Source organism: Saccopteryx leptura, chromosome 5 (genome assembly GCF_036850995.1).
Source record: "Saccopteryx leptura isolate mSacLep1 chromosome 5, mSacLep1_pri_phased_curated, whole genome shotgun sequence".
Classification (NCBI taxonomy): Eukaryota; Metazoa; Chordata; class Mammalia; order Chiroptera; family Emballonuridae; genus Saccopteryx; species Saccopteryx leptura.
Window position 1 is genome coordinate 60,020,983 of NC_089507.1, and position 24,556 is coordinate 60,045,538.

At 38.8% G+C, this 24,556-nt stretch overlaps 1 protein-coding gene across 2 annotated transcripts in view; it reads left to right on the forward strand.

The window, feature by feature from the left end:
* The first annotated feature begins 4,902 nt into the window (after positions 1 to 4,902).
* BMP2K (BMP2 inducible kinase) overlaps positions 4,903 to 24,556 on the forward strand; it is a 128,435-nt gene continuing 108,781 nt past the window's right edge. Inside the window, exon 1 of one of the 2 annotated variants that reach the window (XM_066385513.1) lies at positions 4,903 to 5,283. In XM_066385513.1, the coding sequence (XP_066241610.1) occupies positions 5,115 to 5,283 (169 nt within the window). In that variant the 5' untranslated portion in view covers positions 4,903 to 5,114. The remainder of the gene's footprint in view (positions 5,284 to 24,556) is intronic. The other variant, XM_066385514.1, reaches the window with a different exon arrangement.

Here is a 24,556-nt window from a genome sequence, read left to right on the forward strand (position 1 = left end):
GTATTGTCATAAAGATTTACTGAGTTAGTAAATGTAATTCACTTTAGAATAGCACTGGTACATCACAATTGCCTGATCAGAATTAGTTCTTATTTTACACTCTGCTAAAGTTTTACATAAATGTAACTGGGAGCAGTGTAGTACTTGGCCACAGGAAGGAAATGTAAAGGCCAGAAATATTACTGTAATCTCAAATTTAGGACAGATAACTTCTTTAGGCAGAACGATATCCCTGCCATGAAGTGTGAGGCTGAGGTGCTGTGTACCTGGTGGAACCCATTTACCGGGGTGGGGGGTCAAAGTGTCTCTCTGGGTGGTGAAGTAGCCTACCTCTTAAAAAAAATTTTTTTTTTTAATTTTTAGAGAAGGAAAGGGGAAGGAGGGAGAGGCCTCGATCTGTAGTTGCTTCACTTTAGTTATTCACTGATTGCTTCTTGCATATGCCTTAAAGGGGGTGGAGGGGTGCTCAAGCAGAGCCAGTGACACCTTGCCCAAGCCAGAAACCTTGGGATCATGTCAATGATCCTGTGCTCAAGCCAGTAGTATCTCTGTACTCAAGCTGGTGAGCCTGCACTCCCACGAGCTGTGCTCAAGCCTGTGACCTTGGGGTTTCAAACTGGGGACCTCAGCATTCCAGGTTGATGCTATCTGCACTCTGCCTCTACCGGCCAGGCGAGTCTACCTCTTGAAGCCTTTTTTTTATAAGCATGGTCAAGTAAGTTGTAGAAAAAAATTCTATCATAAAAAACATTTTATGTCAAATGAGTTATCTTTCCTATTAATGCCCTGGTCATATAGCTCGGTTGGTTAGAGCATTGTCCTGAAGCTCAGAGGTTGCCAGTTCAATCCCTATCCAGGGTTCATCCAGGAACAGATGTTCCCTGCCTCTTTCCTGCTCTCTCCTTTCCTTTCTCTAAAATCAATAAAATAAAAATAAAAAAAACATATTTTTGAGCAGTTTGGTATTTTAAACCATACTATGAGATGGATTTTTCTTAGATGTATGTAAAATGTATAAGGTATAGTAATGATGTACTTTAAATAGAGGATATAAATATCAGTGATATAATAATTTTATTTCTTTTAATAATAACGACATAGGTTTTTTAATGGACTTTAAGATATTTACTTTTTGGGAATGCAAAGAGTTAGACATTTAAGTAGGTACAAAGCAATAATGTTAGATGAGGAGAATAATAATCCTAATAGTAAAACATTATGAGGCTAATAATGATAGAAGGCACATCATCAAAGAAAAGCATTGATTTGTGAGGAAAATGATTAATCAGGTATTGAAAATGCCTTACAAAGGTAATTATGGCACTGGACAAAGCTTTTTGAGATAAACATATTTTGATTCATGTCAGTCACTCTTTCTCACTTTACACATGTCTTTGAGAGTTACCTTAGTGCAAAATAGGTGAGGGTCAGAGTAACAACAAGGGTTATAGTTTTCTAGTAGAAGATAAAAATATAATAATCTCTCCTCCTCCTATTGCCAAAATCCCTCTTATTTAAGCATCTCAGAATTCTTTGGTTAGCTACAATGACCTGCTGACTTTATGAGAATACTGAAACATGAAACCTTGCAAAGTGAAGCAATCTGTTTTTTAAAAAGTTCATTACATGGCTAGTTCCCAACTATTTTTATAGCAGTACAGCTACAAACATTTGAAATTGGAATGTAATTTTTATTTCTCTTACCTTTATTAAACTATTTTACATTTGGGTTCTTATTGTAGGTCACCTCAATGACAGTTTTTAAAATGGTCAGAATTTACATTATCCATACATTATTTTTTCTGGAGATTTTCCCATTCGAAAGCCAAACTGGATGTTCTTCCATACCATAGTCCAGGGTTCGGGAACTTTTTTGGCTGAGAGAGCCATGAACACCACATATTTTAAAATGTAATTTCGTGAGAGCCATACAACGACCCGTGTACTTTATGCATTACCCAATAAAAATTTGGTGTTGTCCCGGAGGACAGCTGTGATTGGCTCCAGCCACCTGCAACCATGAACATGAACGGTAGGAAATGAATGGATTGTAATACATGAGAATGTTTTATATTTTTACCGTTATTTTTTTTTATTAAAGATTTGTCTGTGAGCCAGATGCAGCCATCAAAAGAGCCACATCTGGCTCGTGAGCCATAGGTCCCTAACCCTTGCCATAGTCTAACAATGAGTGCAAAACTAAATTACTATAATTCTCAAAATAATTTTCTACTAATTAACGGTCTGCCCTTAGTATCTTAATTTCTGCCTACAAATTGGGTTAATGATATTTATTCTTAACTCACATAGTTGCTGGAAGGTACAATCTGACAATAGATATCAATAACTTTTGGTAGAAGTGTTTGGTAAGTGCTTGGCACTCCTGTTATTTATATATTTGTTATTACCTGTCATAGAATATTGTGCCATTAATATTCTGTGAAGATCACAGGCTATTCAAATTTTATTACATGCTTGGTGAAAAATTAAAGAACACATTGCTTGGTATTACCCATAGTTTTGAAGGAGCAGGGGTCTATGCCTTAAACTAATTGTGTTTCCTTTATCAGAGGTCAGGTTCTATGGGTACACAGAGGTGATTTTCTTCACCATAGCAGTTGTAGTAAATTGCTCTCAAACTGATCATATGATTATTCTTGTGATCAGGTAAAGTTGTGTTAGGTCCAAACTTTGTATGCTGGCTGGACTGATTCTGGTTTTGAATTGTATGACATGACTAGATTTCTTCTTAATCCACTTGAAAAATGTAACTCAAATATAGAAGGAATGTGACTTCACAGTGAATCTCCACAATAAAAAAAAAAAGGCCAGCTTATTTCTAAATAGCAATCCTCAATTGTCACACCATATCAATTGTCTGACATAGTATAATCTGACTTTTATTGAGCAGGAATGCACTTTAAAGGTCAGGTCTCCTGATGAAAAAATGTAGATTACGTGAGTTTGCAGCAAAAATACCTAAACCCAGAACACTGTTGTGGTGTTCAAATAGCTCTTTAAATGGCAAAGGAAAGACTTTTAAGGTCCATGTCTTTTGCTTAAGCACATTTCCTAACATTTCTGCCTATGTCTCATTAAAAAGTTGGAGCCTGACCAGGCAGTGGCACAGTGGATAGAGCGTTGGACTGGGATGCCGAACCCAGGTTCGAGACCCCGAGGTCACCAGCTTGAGCATGGGTTCATCTAGTTTGAGCAAAGCTCACCAGCTTGGACCCAAGGTCGCTGGCTCGTGCAAGGGGTTACTTGGTCTGCTGAAGGCCCACGGTCAAGGCACATATGAGTAAGCAATCAATGAACAACTAAGGTGTCGCAATGCGCAACGAAAAACTAATGATTGATGCTTCTCATCTCTCCATTCCTGTCTGTCCCTGTCTATCCCTCTCTCTGTAAAAAAAAAAAAAAAAAAATTTAGAAAGTTGCATCAAGATATGGGGGTGGAGATTTCATAGAGGGTGCATACCGGAGTCCTACAAGCACAGTTTATTTGGCCTACATTTACAAAGTTGGGAAATACCATATTAGAAAAATTATCTAGATTTTTGGTTTCTCAAGAAACTGGAACCTCTGGCCACAGAGGTCCTGTACTTATACGGGGGAAAGGCAGGCTGGAGCTGAGAATCAGCTGCACTCTCCACATATGACCTACAACGTGCCATTCCTTACACCCTCTTCTTGAAGCCGGCTTCATTCCGCCCGCAGGCACTGAGATTCCCGTGGTTTATGAGATGAAAGCAACGGGGCTTTTCTTTTTTTTTTTTTAAATGGGCAAATCTCTTGGTTAACGGAGCGCGGGAGTTGGGGGGATGGGGGGGAGGAGGACGGCCGGGGAACCCAATGCTGGTTTGTCTGCAAACAGTCCAAAACCTCCTGTTTTACAATGATCTGACCCAAACCTTTTCCAGACTGGTCAAAAGTACGGAACTAACTGCGGAAGGATGGACCTCGTAGTCCCAGCTCCACCGCGGCCAGCTGCGTGACCTTGGGCAAGTCTGTTAAGTTTTCTTTGCCGAAGGTGATGGTCTGCGAACAGTCTTAAGATCTGTTGTGACTATTTCACACGGCTGTCGCACAGCACACAGGAGATACTGAAAATGCTCCTTATAAACCGCAAAACGCTTCCCTGCACAAGGAGCTGTTACAGATTGCGACACTGCGACTCCACAAGTCGGTTGCTCGGATTCCGCTCTAGTTGGGCGCTGCTCCCACGTCCCCCGCTCCGAGGAGGCAAGCGGAAGACGATTCTCAGGAGAGAAGGTCTGGAAAACTGGCAGGGAAAGTTCCTCAGCGGGGGCGAAGTTGTTGGCGGCATTTCTTAGCCCCTTGAGTGACATACAAACTCCTAGCGGAGATGACAGACCACGCGGCCCGGGCAGCGCAGGAGCTGGTTCCCAGGCCGGCTCCCTCCTCCACGCCGGGGTTCCAAATGTTTGGCCTGCCCTCCGGGTCGGGACACCAGACCCGGGACCCCAGGCCTCGCTCTCGTGCTCAACCCCCACAATCACCTCCCGCGTCCCCCCTCCACGTGACAAGAGCCGGAACCGTCACTTCCGGCGGCGTGGGCAACGCGCCTGCGCGAGGCGCCAGGTCTCCGCGAGCGGTCGGCAGGGCACCGCCAACGGCCGCGAGTGGCGGGCGGCGTGGGTCCCACTCGGACGGCGGCGCCGCGGGCTGCCAGCCTGACGGTGTGCGTGCGGGGAGGCCCAGCCCACTCCTGCCGGCCGTACCGCCCCCCGCCCGATCTGCCGCCCTCGCTCCCCTGCTGGGCCAGCGCTCCCGGTGTTCAGAGAGGACAGGGCGCCCGGGGCACTCGCGGAGCTTTGGCGTCGCCCGCACTCGGGCCCGCCCCCTAGCGCCCCGCCCCGTCCCCGCCCTCCCCGCCGCCCTCTGCGGGAGCCCGGCAGCTGCAGCGGAGCCGAGGAGCGCGCGGCGGGGCCGGAGCAGTGCGCTCTGAGCGCGCGGGATGTGAGGGTCGGCGGGCCGCTCGCGCGTGGACGCTCGGACGGGCGAAGGGCAGCGACGCCTCACGGACGCCGGGCCGCGCGCCTGGCCAGGGACTCGCCTTCTCGCTCACCGTCCAGCGCGCCGGCGGGACCATGAAGAAGTTCTCTCGAATGCCCAAGTCGGAGGGCGGCGGTGGCGGCGGCGGCGGCGGAGCGGTGGGTGGCGGGGCCGGCGCCGGGGCCGGCTGTGGCTCGTCCGTCGGGGTCCGGGTGTTCGCGGTCGGCCGCTACCAGGTCACCCTGGAGGAGTCGCTGGCTGAAGGTACGGGCGCGCGGGGAGGCTCGGGCCGGCAGGTGTGGCAGGGCTGGGGTGTGGCGGAGGCTTCTCCCGGTCCGTCCGCGCCCGCTTCTCCGGCAGCGCTCTCGGTTCACTGCTCTTCCATCCTGTCTGCATCTTCTGTCGGACCGGCGGCGTCTCTCAAAGTGTAACTCGGCGTTTCGCTCTTCACCGGCTGTTCTCGCCGCCAGCAGCTCTAACCAGTGCACAGCACTCTTATTACGAGTTTAAGTCATTTTTAGTCTTTCTTGACGCGAGGAAATAAATAGAAAACGTCCTAGGGAGTGATGTGGCTTATGATTGGGCCAGTGACTCATTAGAGGGTCAGATAAAGCAGGACGGAGGCTCTGCCTTGCCAGCTGTGGCTCAGGCGGGTGTCATGCGTTGGCCTCTTCATCGGAGTCTCCACCCGCGCCACAGGGCACAGGACCCTGGAGCCCCTGGTGTTGAACCTGGTTTTGCTCTTGCTCTGTCATCAGTTGAGAAACTGTGTGCGCGTGTTGGAGGTGATCATTTGCCCCAAATTCAGTTAGTAGGTGGCTTTGGGCAAGCGGGTAAACTTCAACTCGGTCTTTGTTATTTAGAATTTTTCCTCCTCATTCGCTTTTAGTGGTGTCCCGTTGGTTCGTATACTTTAAAAGGTGGTATGAAAGCAGGTTAACTTTCATCTGCGAAGTTTTGTGTTCGGTCCTTCATTATCTTTATCAGACTGTGCCAGCAGTTGCAGTTATGCTTACAAGAGTTTAATCCATTTAAAAAAGAAAAGGTCCTACACTTGAGTTTTGTGTTTTTTTTTTTTTTGTCTAATTGGCTTGTAGAAAATACTTGCTCTTGTTTATTACATGCTTCATTGACCTTTATGTTTTTAATTGCAAAATGACATTACAAAATACATACTTTAAAAAATTTATAAGAAATAATTAGTTGATGAACAGCCCTTTTAAGGTTAAGAGAGAAGAAATTTGAAGAGAATAGTTTTGGGTCTCTGACAATGATGTGGTTTGAAGACAGCAGACTTAAGAGTCCACCTGTATTTTTTTTTGAAATGTCGGAAGCAATAGCAAATTAGTGCAGGAGAAAAATTGGAAGGTGTTTCTAAAATAAATATTCTAAAGCAAAAGAAATGTTGAATAATTTAGAGAGGTGGATGTCGTTGGTTTGCAAACATTGCTCCTTATAATGAGCGTACCTAAACTTTGAAGAGGTGGGATCCTTAACTTCTCAGAAGAAGGAATATACATGCAGCATGGTCATGATAGATAGATTTACTATTCTGTAAAATTTTCTAGCCCTATAGTATTATATATGTGAATTTCAAGTGTTGGTTTAGGTTGAGTTGTAGGTTTTAAGAAGACACTATTACCACACATGCTGTACTTCTGTCTTTGAATTGTATTAACTAATTGAATTGTGATGTGAGTAGCATTGCATTTACTTCATTCCACTAAATCACAGATGGGCCTTTTATTTAATAGAAAGAAAACATTGGCATTTCATCAAACTGGACTTTGGATTCGTATCTTCTATCACTGCTCTAAGAATATCCTGTCATTATTGTAAGCAAGTCGTTTTCAATAAAAAATGTGTTATTTTGGAAAATAAAATTAAAAATGAAGAATTTCAAAAGGAGAGTGCTCACTCAATCACTAAGAAATTAAAGAAAAAATTTTTCATGCCCTAATGTTGTTCCATTGATTTGTCCTTTCTCTTGGAAAAAGCTGTAATCAAGAGCTAGGTGCAAGCAAGGGTTGAAGAACCCCTTCCCCCCTTTTTTATACTTAGTGAAAGAAGGGGAGGCAGAGAGACAGAGTCTGCCTGTGCCCCGACCAGCTTCCACCTGACAAGCTCCTTACAGGGTGATAGTGTGATGCTCTGCCCATCTGGGGCTGTTGCTCTGTAAATGAGCTCTTCTTAGAGCCTGAAGTGGAGGCCATGGACCCTCCCTCAGTGCCCAGGGCCAACTTGCTGTAGTCGAGCCATGGCTGCAGGAGGGGAAGAGAGAGAGAAAAAGAGAGAGAGAGAGAAGCAAGAGGGGGAGGGTGGAGAAGCAATTGGGTGCTTCTCCTGTGTGCCCTGACTTGGAATTGAACTTGGGACATCCATATGCCAGGTCAACACTCTACCACTGAGCCAACTTAGCCAGGGCCTGAAGAAACCTTTTGAAGGATGGAATTTAGCTACCCAACACCCCTGCTCTTGAACTAGACTTTCTCACCTTCTCTCTTCAGCACATAACACAACTGAAATTATCTATATTTGGTTTTCTTTTTGATTCTGATAATCTATTCCTATTTGAGATGCTTAATATACTCTTCTTTCCAAATAAGTAATACCACAATTTAAGCAAGATGTTTAAGCACAAGTCTAGTTCACATCCAAGAATGATCATTGAAGGCCTGTCCTGTGGTAGAGCAGTAGATAAAGTGTCAACCTGGAAGGCTGAGGTCGCCGGTTCGAAACCCTGCACTTGTCTGGTCAAGGCACATATGGGAGTTGATCTTTCCTGCTCCTCCCCTCTTTTCTTTTCCTTTCTTTTCTTTCTCTCTCTCTCTCCTCTTTAAAATGAATAAATAAATAAATAAAATAAAAAAATAAAGAATGATCATTCAGTAATTGACAGATATATTTACCTGATTATAATAAGATGGGGCAAATACTTCTGGAAAGGCCATTAGAGTTTAGAGTACCTAAATTGGGGAGAGGTATGCCAATGCTATTAAGTGGGGAAGGGGTAGAAGCACTGACAGACCAAAAAGCAAACTTGGTAGATTTTATATTTTTTCTTTAAGTCAGTGTTGTTTAAACAGTGGCCAAGACCCTGCAGATGCTGTTCCCTGAGGTTTTTTGCTACTCTACTGCAGACATAGGCAGATTGTTCAGAATGACCTCTGCAATGTCTTTGAGGCTTCAAACATGTGGCATATGTGTGCACATATATAATTCTCATTATTTGGGGTAGTTATGTTCCTTAAAATCACCATAAACAGTGAATTAATGAGTACTGAACCATTGTTCTTAGGGGAAATAAAAGGTTAAGGTGCTGTAAGCCTCTGTTCACATTTTTGTTCACCAGTCAGTATATAACCGTGCTTGTGTGTGCTTCTGTTTAAAGACACCTTATTTACTACATATTGTTGATTGAATAACGTTGAACTCATGGACAGCAGTACTGAAATTCTTACCTAAATAAAGCTTAGCTAGTACACATATGTTTTCTGTAAAGGGCATTATAGCCCTCTTGTGCTTAGGAACTCTAGACACTTTGGCACTATGCTTGGGAGCTATTTGAAAAATAAAATTACCAATAAGCATAAAAATGAGAAAAACATGACACTAAGTAGATCTCAAAAAGGATGTTTGTTTATAGTATAAAGCTGAAATCAGAAGGCACAGACAGCATCACCTTCTTGACTCCAGTTGGCCTTCTCAAACTTTTCACCACTAGGCACAGGTGTGCACATAACCGTGAAAGTGCCATTGTATTGATTTGGGGGATACAAATAAATTTTAACAAGTAGATGACTTTCCAAAATATGGAATATCCAAATAATGAGGATAAACTATGTATGTATATATGTGTATTTATGTGTGTGTGTGTGTATATATATAGATATATACACATACCTCCACATACGTATTTATGTATTATACATGTTTAATTTTAAAAAATAAAAACAGTTTTTCAGGGCTACGTATACTTATGTTGTATGTTATACCTAAACTGTTGGAGTAGTTTCCTCTGAAATATTACATACTTTGTATCATCTGGTCTTTCTAGTTAAGTATGTATATGTTTGAAAATGCTGAGCACTAGCACCTTTTTAGTTTCTGCTCCAAGTTTAGAAGGCTGATATTTTATAATGGGCATTTTCATGTTTTTGTGGGTTTTTTTTCTTCCCAAAAACACTTTAGTTTCAGTAGCGCATGCTAACCAAAATCAACTTTGGATTATGGAATTGAGATAGAGACATATGTAAATTTTAGCTTGTAAGAGTGTCAAATTGTCAAGCACATATAATTCAGTGTGATCTTTCAAGTTCATAATACTGTACTGGCGTTTTGATCACATACTTCCCTAGGCCTTCAGTGCTGGTCAGAGAAATTTAGTATTGATTGGTAATCGGAAGGAGTTGGTTCTCAGGTAGGTAACATTTTTTCTAAATGTTTTTGGTACAAAGTGGACTTAACTGGTTAGAAACTGGGGCACTGGCCATAATTTGCTAAGATCTAATCATGAAGTTTTGGGGTCTGGATAGGAATGGTATTTCGAATATGTTTGGGTGGGTAAGACTTTCTGCTGTGGGCATGGGGTTGGTGGGACTGTGAGTAACTGGAGGCCTGGAATTGACCCAAGTTCTGTAAATGCGTAGTAGCTCCCTCAGAGTTAACGGCCTAGATTAGGGTGAGTGAATTTAGGCTTGAGTGTTAATCAGTTCTCATTGTGAATTTTATAGGAAGGTAGTAAAGGACATTTGATTTTGCAACATAAATCAGCAGGGAAATGGATTTCAGTATAACTCATTTGCAGAAATCATCTGTGGCTTTTCAATAACTTATAAGTTAAAGTTCCTGAGAGAGGACAGAGAGAACAGAAGGGGAGTACTTAACAAAAGTATCAACACCTCTTATTATTCCATGACTGTTTATTAACTGCCGTTTGTGTGCCATGCTCTGTACTAGCTGCTATTTGCACAGCGAAGAACAGAACAGTTATTTCTCTGGCCTTGAGGAAGTTACATAGTCTAGTGTGGAAGATAAGTGTTAAAAATCATCAAGTTAATGTAGTTAGCAGTTTTGATAATTAAATTAGAAGAAAGCACAGGGTTCTATGAGAGAAAAATGGATTCAATTGATAGTAGAGAGGATGAAAGTAGCCTTTAAAGAATACTGTAGCAGAAATCTGAACTACGAGAAAAATTAGGTAAAGGCAGAGGTGTGAAGGTGGGGGTAGTGTGGGGGAAGAGCCCCTCTCTGGGGAAGAATTTCAGGATCTGAAATATGCCCAGAGCTGTGGACTCTAGTAAATATATTGGAAGAAGGACTCAAGATGATGTTGGAGAGGTGACCAGGATCCAGGTCTTCGTATGCCATTTGAGGATTTTAGATTTTATCTTGAAATTCGATGGGAAAATTACTGGAAGATTTAAATTAGGACAGTGACATGCTCTGATCTGTATTTTCACAAGATCAAGGAAATTGCTGTATAGAGACTGGTTGAGAGGTGTATAAATTAGATGCTTAGTTACGGTGGTAGTGGGTATGAAGTGAATGTTACCATGCTTGAATGGAAGATGTGGTGTATTGGGTGGGTGGTGGTGATGTAGGAATTATGAACAATGACTCATTTATGCAACTCTTGGATGTAGGTACCATTTGCCGAGATGAGAAAAAGTAGAGAAGGACAGTTTTTGGGGTTGGGAGAATATCCAGTAGTTTCAGACAAGTTTAGTTGGGAGATCTGGGATGGGAGGTAATGGCCAATGGGAAGTTGAGTGTATGGTCTGGTACTCAGCAGAGGTGTTTGGGCTTAGAGATAGGCATTTCTGCTTAGTGAGCATATGACTGTTATTTAAAGCCCTGGGAGACGATGGATGTTGAATTAAACTCTCTGGAAACATTGTATCTATATAACGGAGTTAATATCTGTTATGAAGATTAATAGATAATGTGTGACAATACTGTTTGGCAAAGCTCTCAATAAATATAGGTCAGTTTCAGGTTCATATTTGGGTGTAGTAAGCTTTTAGTGAAATCTGATTCTGGAGTTGTAATAACTTGCTTTTAGATTAGGTTATTTGTTACATTCATCCTGAATTAAGTATCACATTTATATTTGTAAAAATTCTGAATTATTTAAATTAGTTATATACCATTCAGCTATATATAAAATTTTAAGTTTTAATCAGCTATATAGAATTTTGGCATTGATAGCAGCATATGCTTTTTTATTTTTCTTTTAGCTAGAGAGGTGAGGGGAAAGAGGAAGGGGGAGAGATGTGAAGCATCATTCTTCGTTGTGGCACCTTAAGTTGTTCAGTGATTGCTTTCTCATATGTGCCTTGATGGGGTGGGGTTGGGGGGGACTCCAACCGAGCCAGTGGCCCCCTTGGGCTTCAAGCCAGAGACCTTTGGGCTCAAGTCAACGACCATGGAGTCATGTCTGTGATCTCATGCTTAAGCCAAGTGACCCTGTGCTCAAGCTGGTGAGCCTGTGCTTAGGCTGTGTGAGCTGGCGCTGAAGCCAGTGACCTCGGGGTTTTGAACCGGGTCCTCAGCATCCCAGGCCAGTGCTCTCTATCCACTGTGCAGCCGCCTGGTGAGGCACAGCATTTGCTTTTATAATACCATGAAAGGTAATTTTCAGCAAAGGACATTCATAATCTCTATGCTTTTCTTTTAGGCCATTTATGTTATTATTGTAGGGTTAGCTCCTAGGTTGTAATTTTGATTGTCAGCTGATACATTTTCTCTAGAGGTAGCAGGATATTAACACTAAAACAATTGCTAATTTTTATTATTTCAGAAAAATGTAGTGGGAATTGTATACTTATCTCTAACAAAAGTGCTAAATTTCACTAACCTGTCAAATTTCTCTGCCTTTAGCTATAGTCAGCTTTGTGGGGTTAATACTGACATTCTCATGCTGAGCAGAGTGGAAAGGCTGTTTTTGAAAATTTTTTAAATTGTGGAAATAAATTAATACTTATTATATCTTTCCATTATGGGGTCTGTGGATGGAAGAACTTGAAATGGTCCTTGATGTTGTTAGTATTAAGGAATATATGAGAAAGTAGAGTTGATGTGTCCTTACATTGAGTCTGGTCTTGAATGTTCTTTATTAATCTTGTATATTATCCTGGTTCTATTTCACTCCTTTTCTTCCTTTTTTTTTTTTGGTGAGAACTTGAAATAGAACATATGCTTATTAGAACACATTTGGTAGCTATCAAAATGATTAAAGCCTTGACTTGGAATTCTGAAATTAAAAGTCTAGAAGGGAAATTTCAAAGCTGCATAAGGTTTCATCTGCAAAGGGGTTGGGACTGCTTATTCCTTAGTTTTATCCTGCGTCCATCTGGTGAACCATTCATCTACCCACAAGCCTACTACTATTTTTAGGGAACTGAGTTTTGGGAAGTTGAGTGGTTAATGACTGAGCTGTTGGAAATAGTTAGGCACTTAGTTAATTGAGAGATTCTGTGTGCATCGTTTTTACAAATGAGATCAGTCAGCACATTTCTGCTAACAGTTTCACATCTCTGCAGGAAAGTGGTTGTCAGGCCTTTGCACAGAGAGACTTTGTTTTGAAATTTCTGGTTTGTCCTGGTAAAGTAGAACTCGATTAACACTAAGGGCATACATAGTTTGGGATGTAGCTGTTAGGGAGGTATTTTTCTATTGATATTATTTTAAAATATAAAATAATTGTTGCTACTAGTTTGTCTATTTTAACATTTTATTAAATCTTTGAAATGATGCCTTCTTGGAGTCAGCTTTTTAAAGAAAAAGCAAAACTTGGAGTTGGGCGAGCCTGTAATCCTAGTCCTGCCACTAAATGACATTGTGACATTTTAAACCTCAGTTTCCTCAAGAAAAAGAAAACTAAGATAAAGATGAATCTGTCACATCTTTTTCCATTTTAGCATTCTCTGATAACTGTATTTAAAACTGATTCTTAACTGTTCCATCTGACGAGAGGGGAGCATGGGGAAGGAGGGATGAAGATGAACAGTTTTAGTACTGACACCATAATGAAAGCATTGTGTTTGATTATCATGCATTTGAGTTTTTGGGCAGACTTCACTATGGATTAGCAACGGTTTTTTATCTCACAATATAAAAATACTTCTTAATCATTGGAAACAAGTTGTTGTTGTTTTTTTTTTTAAGAAGTTGTCTTATGTGGTACCCCCTTGAGATAAGAGGATGGGTGCTTAAGTACACTGTGGGGCGTTTCAGAGTACTATATACTTAGTTTTAAAGGATATGCCACCTTTATTACTTCTTTGTCACTTAATTTGTGTTCTCCTAGTGACTCACTTGTAATATGTGTAATTTGGAGGGTACCTGGAATAAGATACTTTCTTGTTTTTCAACTTTTTATTTGGAAAGAATATATGAGGAAGAGGTATGGCAATATTTTCTCTGAGTGAATTTAGGTATGGAAAGCTTACCCATGATTGTATATGTGAAGAATTAGTTACTTTTTGTTTCCATTGTTGTCACTTCTAGTTTGGGTCCTTAGGACTTTTCAGTGATTTATGTTCTCATGTGGATTGTTCTGTTGGTAGGCTGTTATTCACCAAATCAACTCTTGTATTCCTTCTAGCTTATTCTTCCTGAAATGGACCTCTGACAGGTCACCCTCTTACTGGTCTGTCCAAGTCAAATACAGACTCATTACATGGGATTTAAGGCTCTCTGCAGTGTGACCCCAACCCACTTTTCAAGCCTTAATCTCTCACTCTAACCCTATATATATTTATACTTGGTATTTTCTGCACTTCTCTCATGCTTTCTCATTCCCATTTTTCAGTTTATATTGTTAAATTTGCCTAGAGTGCAGAAACCTGCTTCTACTGTGTTGAAATTGGATCTTGCAGGATACATTTAAAATACAGTTACTTTCTTGCAATCTTTATTTTTCTGTGAAACCTTGTTAGCAACTGAATGAATGTAATTATGCCTTCCAGTTGATGTCCGGTGTAGCAACTGTTACTCATATTGCACTTACTTTACACAGCTTTGTTCTATTCCAATAAAATGTCCAATGAAAAGTTTCTTTTACTGCAAGATTAAAAGCTCCTTTAAGGTTTGGCTTATACTCATCTTTTATTTCTTCCAGTGGATACTGTACTTTAAAGGTATTCAGTACATTTGTAAGAGATTAATTCTGAATTGAAAAGCAGTTAGAGGTTCTGTAAAATTTACTATGAAACAACAGGATACCAACCATTTTTGACATATCCAACTGTTAGTTGATATTTAGGAGCAGTTTGGCTCTATTTTTTAAGTTTAGTTTAAAACTAAATAACCAATAGAGATAGTTGATGATAATAAAAATGCAGTATTACCTGGGTGGATGAAAAAATATTACCAGAATTTTTTATTCCTAGCCTGTTTCATTTCTGTTATGATTACATAACATTTCTTTGTTTTGTGGGCACTGTATTGCTCTTTTTGTTAGGTAATACTCTCAGAAATGTTCTAGCCTGAGTTCCCTTGATCCACATCATCTTTTAAGAAAGCTACTGCTGTGGGACAGTGAGAGCAAAGTCTAACGTATGTGCCCTGAGTACCTGATCTTAAGAAAGTAACAATATTGGACATGATAAACTTGCCATGGCTTTCTCTTGAGTGGCCGAGAATACCAACGCTTAATGCAGTGGTTCTCAAAGTGTGCCCTATGGTATTCCAGAGAAATATGTGCCTGTTGGGGACCAAAAAATCAACAGGGTTTTTGGAGTTTAGATTTTTGGGGGACAGAGGTGTGGGGAATTGGCTGTAAACTGACAGTCTGTCCAACCCCCCACGTCACTTGCCTGATTAGGTTGTAAAAGGCTGTTAAACTGTGGTGCTGGATTGTTTATACTACCCCCATGTTTCCCAGAAAGACTGAAGGCAAGTTTCTTCTATCCTTTGTTTGGTGTAAAGTTAAGATGGTATGTATGGTGGGGGTTTTGGATTGATAATTAAACTTAAGGAATTGTCTCTTGAAGCCTTTTGGATTTCTATAAAAGAAGAATATGTGGTAATATCTAAAAAAGCTTTGCACATTTTACTACAATTTTCAACATCCTATTTATGTGAATTAGGATATTCTACCCTCAACACAGTTAAGAGTAAAAAGAGAGGAATTCTTCAATGTATTGATGAGGAAATGAGACTTTGCCTCTCAAATATATGCCAAAACATTGAAGAAATTGCTAGGACACATCAGGCTCATGTTTCTCATAAACACAAGAATAAAAAAACTTAACACATTTGTGCCGGGACGTGCCAAATTACTAAATCTAACTAAGAATTTATCTATATATATAAAAAATATAACTTTTTTGTCGTTTTTTTATTTTTTAACTCCTCTTTTTTTACGAGTTCTAAAAAGCATAACTCAAAAAATGTAACATAAAAATGTTTTTTAATGTCAGAATAAATTTAATTTTGTCATATTTATTTCATTTAATGATCATAAAAGCACGCTTGGACTTTATATTTTTTTTTTTTTTTTTTTTTTTTTTTTGTTTGTTTTTTTTCATTTTTCTAAAGCTGGAAACAGGGAGAGACAGTCAGACAGACTCCCGCATGCGCCCGACCGGGATCCACCCGGCACGCCCACCAGGGGCGACGCTCTGCCCACCAGGGGGCGATGCTTTGCCCATCCTGGGCGTCGCCATGTTGCGACCAGAGCCACTCTAGCGCCTGAGGCAGAGGCCACAGAGCCATGCCCAGCGCCCGGGCCATCTTTGCTCCAATGGAGCCTTGGCTGCAGGAGGGGAAGAGAGAGACAGAGAGGAAAGCGCGGCGGAGGGGTGGAGAAGCAAATGGGCGCTTCTCCTGTGTGCCCTGGCCGGGAATCGAACCCGGGTCCTCCGCACGCTAGGCCGACGCTCTACCGCTGAGCCAACCGGCCAGGGCCGGACTTTATATTTTTTTCTTTAGTATTTGACTTAATTATTATAACATATTTATCAGAAATTTGTATATAGTACGCCTACAATTATTTGTAGGATTTTAAATGCGCCTGACTTAAAAAAGTTTGAGAACCACTGGCTTAATGGGATAGCCAGTATCTATGAGAAAGAGAGATTAGAAAGAAGGCAGTCTCATCCCTTAATGTATGGAGGAAAAAAACATTTGACTATTACTTTGGGGGACCTCTCTAACTACATTGTATGATACTGGAGATGCTCCTTCTGTGAAGAGACTTGGAATTTTCTTTTATATAAGGAAATCTGTAAGCCTAGCATAACAGATCAGAGGATAGCAAATGAAGTCTGCAGTTTTGTTAATAACTAAGTATTATCACCCTCGATATTTCTTTTATTTCTTGTTTGGTTTTCTGGAAGAGAGTTTTCCAGCACACCACTTCCCCTGCCCAGATACTTTGTTAACTTATTTTCCTTAATTTTTTGTGGTTGTGTCATTGTTAGGGCTGTCTGGATCTTTTTACATTCTTAGTATTTTCTTTTGCATGAGGTTGTCAGTAGTTAGTCTAGATTTACTATTCATTCTGGAATCACTAAGATATTAATACTAAAATGACTTACCTGGAGTACAGTAAAATACTTGACCTAGTGGATGTTGTCTGGACTGTTTCTCAGGGAGTGGGATTATGTACCGCTGGCCATGACCCACTTTCTCATCTTCAGGCCTGCATACCAGAGCTCTCCTACTGCATGTTAATGGTCTCTTCTTTGTATTTTAAGAAAATGTTACTCTCTCATGATCAGTACGGCATAGATTTTGGGTTATTTTTCCAGAAGTAGGATGTGTGTATGCCTGACTCTGCGTAGGCTTTTGATGAGTAATCAATCAGTGAGTAAAGTTGGTAAGATAGTTAATTGGTTGTATATACAGTACTTCTGATCTAAAGAGGTGTTTTTGTTTACTAACTAGTCCAGTTCCAATCCTAGTGAATAGTTAACTGGATTGTTAAATTTTTGTTAATATTTCATCTTTTAGAAAATATTGTTTATACAGTCCAAAGGAAAAATTCTAAGGATCTCAGTACAAATTGATAGTTATTTCTTTTAACCTAATGAAGCTAGCTGTTGTAGATTTTATGTTTGTCAGCTCACTGAAATGGGAATTTAAGAAATGTTGCAAATCCATTGATTAAAAAAAAGTGTTTGTATATGTCACTTTGCTGATAGTACCCTGTTCATAGGAATGTTGGGAGTTTGCAAGGTGCTATATGAATCCGTACTGTTGAAAGTTGGAATAAATAAATTAATGTCCCATACATTTCTAGCATAAGAAGAAGTTCCTTTTTATAGATTCGAGGTTCAGATTTGTTCTTATCTTGGAGAAGTGGTTGTCTTTCTAATAAAGACTACCTGTATTTTAAAAAGTTATGGTGGACCATTATGGATATTAGGTCAATCCTATTGATATAGTTGCTTTTTAGAAGAATAAATATTGGGATAGGGTAGTGGGTGTTATGTAAAAATTTGAATTAAGGGTAAGATCTCAGCTTCTTTCAGAAAATGTCCTAAATATTATATTAGTTGGAGTTGATATTGTTGGAATAACAGTCTTTATTTTAAAATTATAACGTGTCTTTAAATCTCCTATAATTGTAGCAATTATCCAGTTTAATTCCTTCATTTAACTATGAGAAAGTAGAGTAAGGGATGAACCCAGAGTGTGCACTGTTAGTGCTGATGGTAGAGGGCAGAATTCAGGTTGCATGACTTGAATCTAGCCCTTTTCCCACTGAATTGGCTCCTCTGCATAGACCGGCACTGGCCCTTGATTGAAGTGGGGACTTCTAGCAGGCTTAAAGTACTAGAGGACTTTTAATATTCTGGAGAAGCTGGATTATTAATGGGTGGCTCAGATAGTCTGAGGTGGAGTGGGAGTATTCCCCAAATTTTTGAGTTAAAGATTTCTTACTTTGCTCTTTCCTAACGGCAGTAAAATAGGGTGCTACAGTTATTTAAGATGTCAGAATAAATATTAAGAAGTTTAAAATTTCACCTTCCCCCAAATTAGTTTGTTGTATCAGTCTGGAAAGGTTTAGTCCTAAATGAAAATCATTTATTTATGAAGTGTAAAGTAACATACAATCACATTACTTTAGCTTTTTCAGTTGAATCTAGCATAGCAGTATGGAAGGAAAATGAAGAGGAAGAGAAATAGCTTATTTTGCTTCACTTTCTTCTGTTCCTAGTTCAAGGATATGAGAATATTAAGGCTTGAAGTCTGAAGTGCTGTAATACCAAATGCCTTTATGCATTTTATTTAAAAAATTTGTTCTACAATATTCAAAATAAAAAACAGTTCTTTCAAATTTTTATTTTATTAGATCATAGCACAAGTGTATTTGAGTCTTTGCAGTGAAATAAATTCCAGTAGCATTTTAAAACAATTTTCTTAAAAAATGACCTGACATTACTTATGTGATACATGTGGCATTTTTTGGTGCACATGCAAGTAAAAAGTTTAAATAGTATAATGCATGATGCAGTGTGTGGATGGTGTTATATTGAGTTGTATACTTGAAACCTGTATCGTTTGATGAACCCTGTCAACCCAATAAATTAAAAAATAAATTGAAAAAAGTTATGTTAAAAGGAATAATAAAATACTCTTACAGAGAAAAATAGTGATGCTTGATCTATGATTTTAAAATATAGTTTTAGAAGAGAAAAATTTTAAATATTTTTTATCAAAATATGGGATTACTATGCAATTATCACCATCATTATCAAAAAGCATTTATCTAGTATCTGTTTTTCTAAGTAGAGAGCTTTTTAAAAAAATTGAGATACAATTGACATATTAGTTGCTGGTGTACAACAGGATGATTCAGTGTTTGTATCTAGTATGAAATGACTACCACAATAAGTCTAGTTAACATTTGTCACCACATAGAGTTACAGTTGTGATCAGGACTTTTAAGATTTGCTCTCTTAGCAACTTTCAAATATATCAATATATACAGTACTTGTAACTCTTGTCACCATGCTGTACATTTTTTATAAGTCAAAGTGTAGCCCCCACCCCCAGTCCACCTCTGATATTTGTCTCTTCTTTACTTCCAGCTTTAGAGGCTGTGCTTCTGGTTACCTTCTTGCTTCTGTTCTTTTCTCCATCAGTTTGATTTCTCTTTTTAACTTGTTCCTTAGTACTTGTATATCTGATTCCTGCTTAGCATATAAGCCTGTTTGTTTCTCTCATTTGAAAAGGTAAAACAAATAAAATAAATATTCTATGGTCTTTGTGTCTCTTTCCTTCTGTCACTAATTGATTTCTGCAAGAATAGGCTTCAGTAATGGTTCTCAGAGTGTGGCTTGTGGGTCCTGTTGGGAAGGGATCTCAAGACCTTTTGAGAGGCTCTATCAGGTCAAAATTATTTTCTGAATACTACTAAGACGTAATTCCTTTTTACACTGTATTGGCATTTGCGCTGATGATTCAAAAGCAGTTGTGATTCAAACTACTAGTTCCTTAACTCAAATCAGGACAGTTGGCACCAACTGTGCTAGTAGTCATTGTATTTATTTTTCACTGTCACATAAACTCAGTTTCCCTTAAGAATATCTTCGGTGGAGCAGTAAAAAGTCTTTTATCAATCTTGGCCCCTAAGTACATGTCTTATTTTTATTTTTTGATTGTAGAAATATATACATAATATAAAATTTACCATTTAAAAATTTTAAGTTTATAGTTCAGTGGCATAAGTACATGTATATTGATATGCAATCATCATCACTATCCATCTCCAGAACTTTTTTTGTCTTTCCACATTGAAACTCTGCTTGTTAACTACTCACTCCCCATATCCCCAGCCCCTGGTAACCTCTTCTACTTTCTGTCTCTATAAATTTGACTATTCTAAGTAACCCATGTAGGTGGAATCATACAGTATTTGTTCTCATATGTCTGGCTTATTTTACTTAGCATGTCTTTAAGATTTGTCCATGTTTTGGCATGTATCAATTTTCTTTTTAAGTCTGAATAGTGTTCCATTTGTGTATATAATCACATTTTGTGTAATCCTCTTCATTGGACACATTTGAATTTTTCCCACCTTTTGGCTATTGTGAATAGTTCTACTGTGAATAAGAGTGTACAGATAAGCTGCTCAGTCCCTGCTTTTCAGTATATACCCTGAAATGGAATTGCTGAATTATACGATATTTCTATGTTTAATTTTTTTCGAAGCCCTTCCATATGGTTTTATATATTAGCTGTGCACTTTTAAATTCTCACCAGCAATGCACCAGGGTTTCAATTTCTCCACATCTTCAGCAATGCTTACATTTTCTTTTCTTTTTAATTTTATAGTAGCCATCCTAATGCAGTTTTGATTTGCTTTTCCTAAAGATAAGTGATGTTAAACATCTTTTCCTGTGCTTATTATTGACCATTTGTAAGTACTCATTGTTTTAATATGTAAAGAAATGAGAAGTATACTGTACATAAAGCACTTGCTGCATAATGAAGTGTGTTGGTATAATTGAGGAAAAGCCTTTGGGTGATTATATTAATCTGTCCTGAAATAGCTGATTTATTTTTTTCATGGAACACAGTTTTTATTTGAAAGAATGACTAACTGTGATTATTCATTTATATCTGGGTTAATGAAGTGACCCTGTCACTTCAAGAAAAACAATTGACTGGTGTTACTAACGATGGAATATGAGCTTTCTAAAGAAAATTAGAGTTTTGGAAGTTTGTATCTACCATTGTGAATTTGACAGCTTCCCACTGTATATTTGAAAACTTTTTTTGAGGAGATAAGTGATAATATTTAGAAATATTAAAAAAATATATAATGGTAGATCTCTTTAACTCACTGAACTGGTATTTTCCAAATGCATGATGTTACAAATGTAAAGTACAAGACTGACCATTGGATTTTAATGTTACTGCAAAAAACTCAGTGATGTTGTTTTATATAGATGCCATGTTGCAACTAACCTTTAAGAAACTACTGATTGTTATGTTTGCTATAATAGCAGAGACGAATATCCATAGTTATCTTAAAGACTGATGAGATAGTATTCGCCTTTTCTGTACACATTATATGTGAGGCTAGATTTTTTTTGTATTCTTTTTATTCAGCCAAAATAACAGAAAAGATTTACTGAAGAAATAGGTATGAGAATCCAACAGTCTTCTACTAAGGCAAATATTAAATAGTTTTGAAAAAAATCTAAACATTGACATTCTAAATTTTTGTTTTGAAAAATACAACTGTTTTTATAAAGATGTTATTTATGTTGACATGTAATGTGTTTATTATTTTAAATGAATTAATAGATTTTCTAAAATTCTCATTTTAATTTCTAATATGGTAACTATGTATAGATATAATCTATGTAAACAAAAGCTTCTTGGGGCTTTTAATAATTTTTAGGACTGTGAAGGGATCCTGAGCCCAGAGGGCTTGAGAATAGTTGGGTGTATATGGTATGGTCTAGTGAAACTGTCTAATACAGTAGCCACCAGCAGCATGTAGCTAGTACTGGAAATGTGGCTAGTCTGAATTGAAGTGTGTCATAAGTGTAAAGTACATTTGGGATTTTAAAGCCTTAATATGAAAAAAAATATGTGAAGATCTCAATATTTTTTACAATGTTGATTATGTGTCAAAATAACAGTATTTTGGATATATTGGGTTAAATGTATTGTTAAAATTCACTGTTTTTAATCTTTTGAATGTAGCAACTAAAAAATTTAAAATTATATATGTAGCTCTCATTATATTGAACATATGTTGGACAATATTAGTTTACAGTGTACAGTTTATGTGTGGACCCTAAGCTTTGCAAGTTGGAGATGTTTACCTAGGGTTCATAGACATCCATGTCTGTTTTTCTCAGGAGAGGGCTTGTGACTTTCAGCATATTCTCCAAGGTAGACATGAACAAAGAAAAGTTAGGAACTACTGTAGAATTGGTAGGCCACACATCTGATTTGCTGTTTGTAGTTATTTAAGTGGGCATTGTTGGTAGCTTAGATCTGGGGACTCCCTTTCTCAGAGGTGAGTGGTGAAAATCCTGTGGTGCTGTTGGTGTATTGAGATGGCTCTTTGGCTTCTGAAGTTGGAACCATGAATGAATGTTCGCACAGAAATGTTTTAATAGAGAGACGTTAGCTTTTGTAGTACTGTTAGTACTAGACTGCATGTTGACCTGAGAACCTAATTACCATATGTAGGATTCTGTGGGATAATACTCTGAATGCCAAAGAAACTGTCAGGACACAACCCCCTACTGAATTGGACTTTCAAATGATTAAATGAGTGAATTTTTTAATTTGAGCATTCATAGAGGTTGAAAATAACATATTAAGCATGTGCTAAAGTTAAAACGTTCCAAAGATGCACTTAGGACATGCTTACTTGCTATAAGGTCTACCGGAAAGTTCTGTCTGTTTTTGGAATAAAACAAAATACAAATTTTTCTTACCGCCAATAAACTTTATTAAATAATATAATTGCCATTATTATTAATAATTTCTTGCCAGCGTGAAGGCAGTTTGTATATCCCATTTTTGAAAAATGTTTTATCTTTTGATGCGAAAAATTGAACCAGTGCTTGTTTGATATCTTCTTCATTTTTGAATTTTTTGCCCTTCAAAAAATTTTGTAAGGACAAAAACAAAGTGATAGTTGGTATTATTCCTTCACCAAACACTTTCAATAAATTTCTACATGCTTCTGTAGCATTTCTTCCTTGTTGAAATTCGTAAAAATTACAGTGGCGTAAATGAACTTTATCAGTAGCCATGGGTACACTATCGCTTCACACGTAAGACTAACGTGAATCAACTTTGTTTTAGTTAATTTGCTACGTCAGTATGTATACATTAAATGATAAAAATAGAGAGGCACACATGCGCCAAATAAATGTGCTTACATGTCAAAACTTGTTGTGATAGAAACAGACAGAACTTTCCCGTAGACCAACAGTTCTCAACCTGTGGGTCGCGACCCCGGCGGGGGTCGAATGACCAAAGCACAGGGGTCGCCTAAAGCCATGGTCATTGGACCCCCGCCGGGGTCGCGACCCACAGGTTGAGAACCGCTGCGGTAGACCTTATATTCATCTCTAGTCATAAGTGGGATTATATAACTAAACCACTGAATCAGAGGAGAAGTGAATTGCGTGTTTAGTTTGTTAGGTCTATAATGCTGTTTAGGTAATATTAATAGATTCTTGGCTTATGTTGTCAGATATCAAGAAAGGCTTCCTAAAACATTGAAATTGCAGGGCCTGCTTAAGTGAAGAGAGAATGCTGGATTGTGGATATTCCAACCATAGTTTTTTTTATTTTTTATTATTACAGCACTTTTTACTTGTTATATTGCCCATAAAATTCATCATAATGTGCCATAATAACTTATTTTGTCTTTTCCCCCAAATAGACTGTAAATACACACATATCCTACTTAAAATGTGTTCCAGAGGCTAACACAGTCACTTATTAAAATTTGTTGGAAAAAAGAGCATAGGGAGAGCAGCTATCTGACGGATAGTTTGGATGAGATGCATAAGCATGGTAATTTGTCAGAGAGCTTTGCAGGCAGTCTGAGAAAGCAGATGATGGGTTGTAGAGTTGCAGAGTACAAGAGGTTGAGGGGCCTTAGAAAGTTGAAGGTGTATAGATCATTGTACTTAATAGTGGTATGGCGAGGAGTTAGTTGCAAGGACTCTGCATAATGCTGAATTTGGGAAGAAATGACATTTAACAGTAATATATAAAAATTTGCTAAAATCTTATGCTTATGAAACCTGACATTTGGTAAGAAGGAAATTGTGAAATGGGTAAAAGATGATTGAGACCTAATACCCAGGGTTTGGATTTAGGAATGGAGGAGTTTTGAGATATAAGAAAGAGAGAAAAAAGTTGTATTAGTAGAGAATTAAGTTAATATACGGGGTCCTCAGGTATGACAGTCTTGACATACGATGTTCCGAGTTTACAACGCTCGCTCTCATAAAACCTTTAAAAAATTGAGGTGTGATTGTTTCAGTTTACGCCAGGAGTCTCAAACTCGCGGCCCGCCGAACAATGTTGTACTGATTTTTTTTTGTTTTCAACTGCAGTGAGAAAAGTGTTGCGTAACAGTTGCCTTTTGTAGACCTAGTGCGGCCCGCCCAATGGTTGTGATCTTGCTCTGCGGCCCACATGCTGAGTTGAGTTTGAGACCCCAGGTTTACACCATTAGCATAGGCTGAGGATGTCACAGAGCTGCTGGCATCACATGGAGAGGAGCTGTCAGCTGAGGACCTTATTCAGCTGGAGAAGCAGCTGATTGAAGAGGAAGAGATAGAAACCCCAGAACCCAAGAGATTTACTACCAGGGGTTTGGCAGAAGGTTTTTCTATGGCAGAGGATGGGTTGGCAAAATTTGAGGCTGAAGACCCCAGCGATGACAGATTCAGTAAGATCTACAGAGCTGTTATGGATGTCTTGCAATGCCATAAATAGATTTTGGAAGAGGAGACGTCATCAACCTTTCAGACTAGCCTGAAACAATTCTTTAAGAAGGTAGAGAGGCCTACAACATATCCTGTACCCT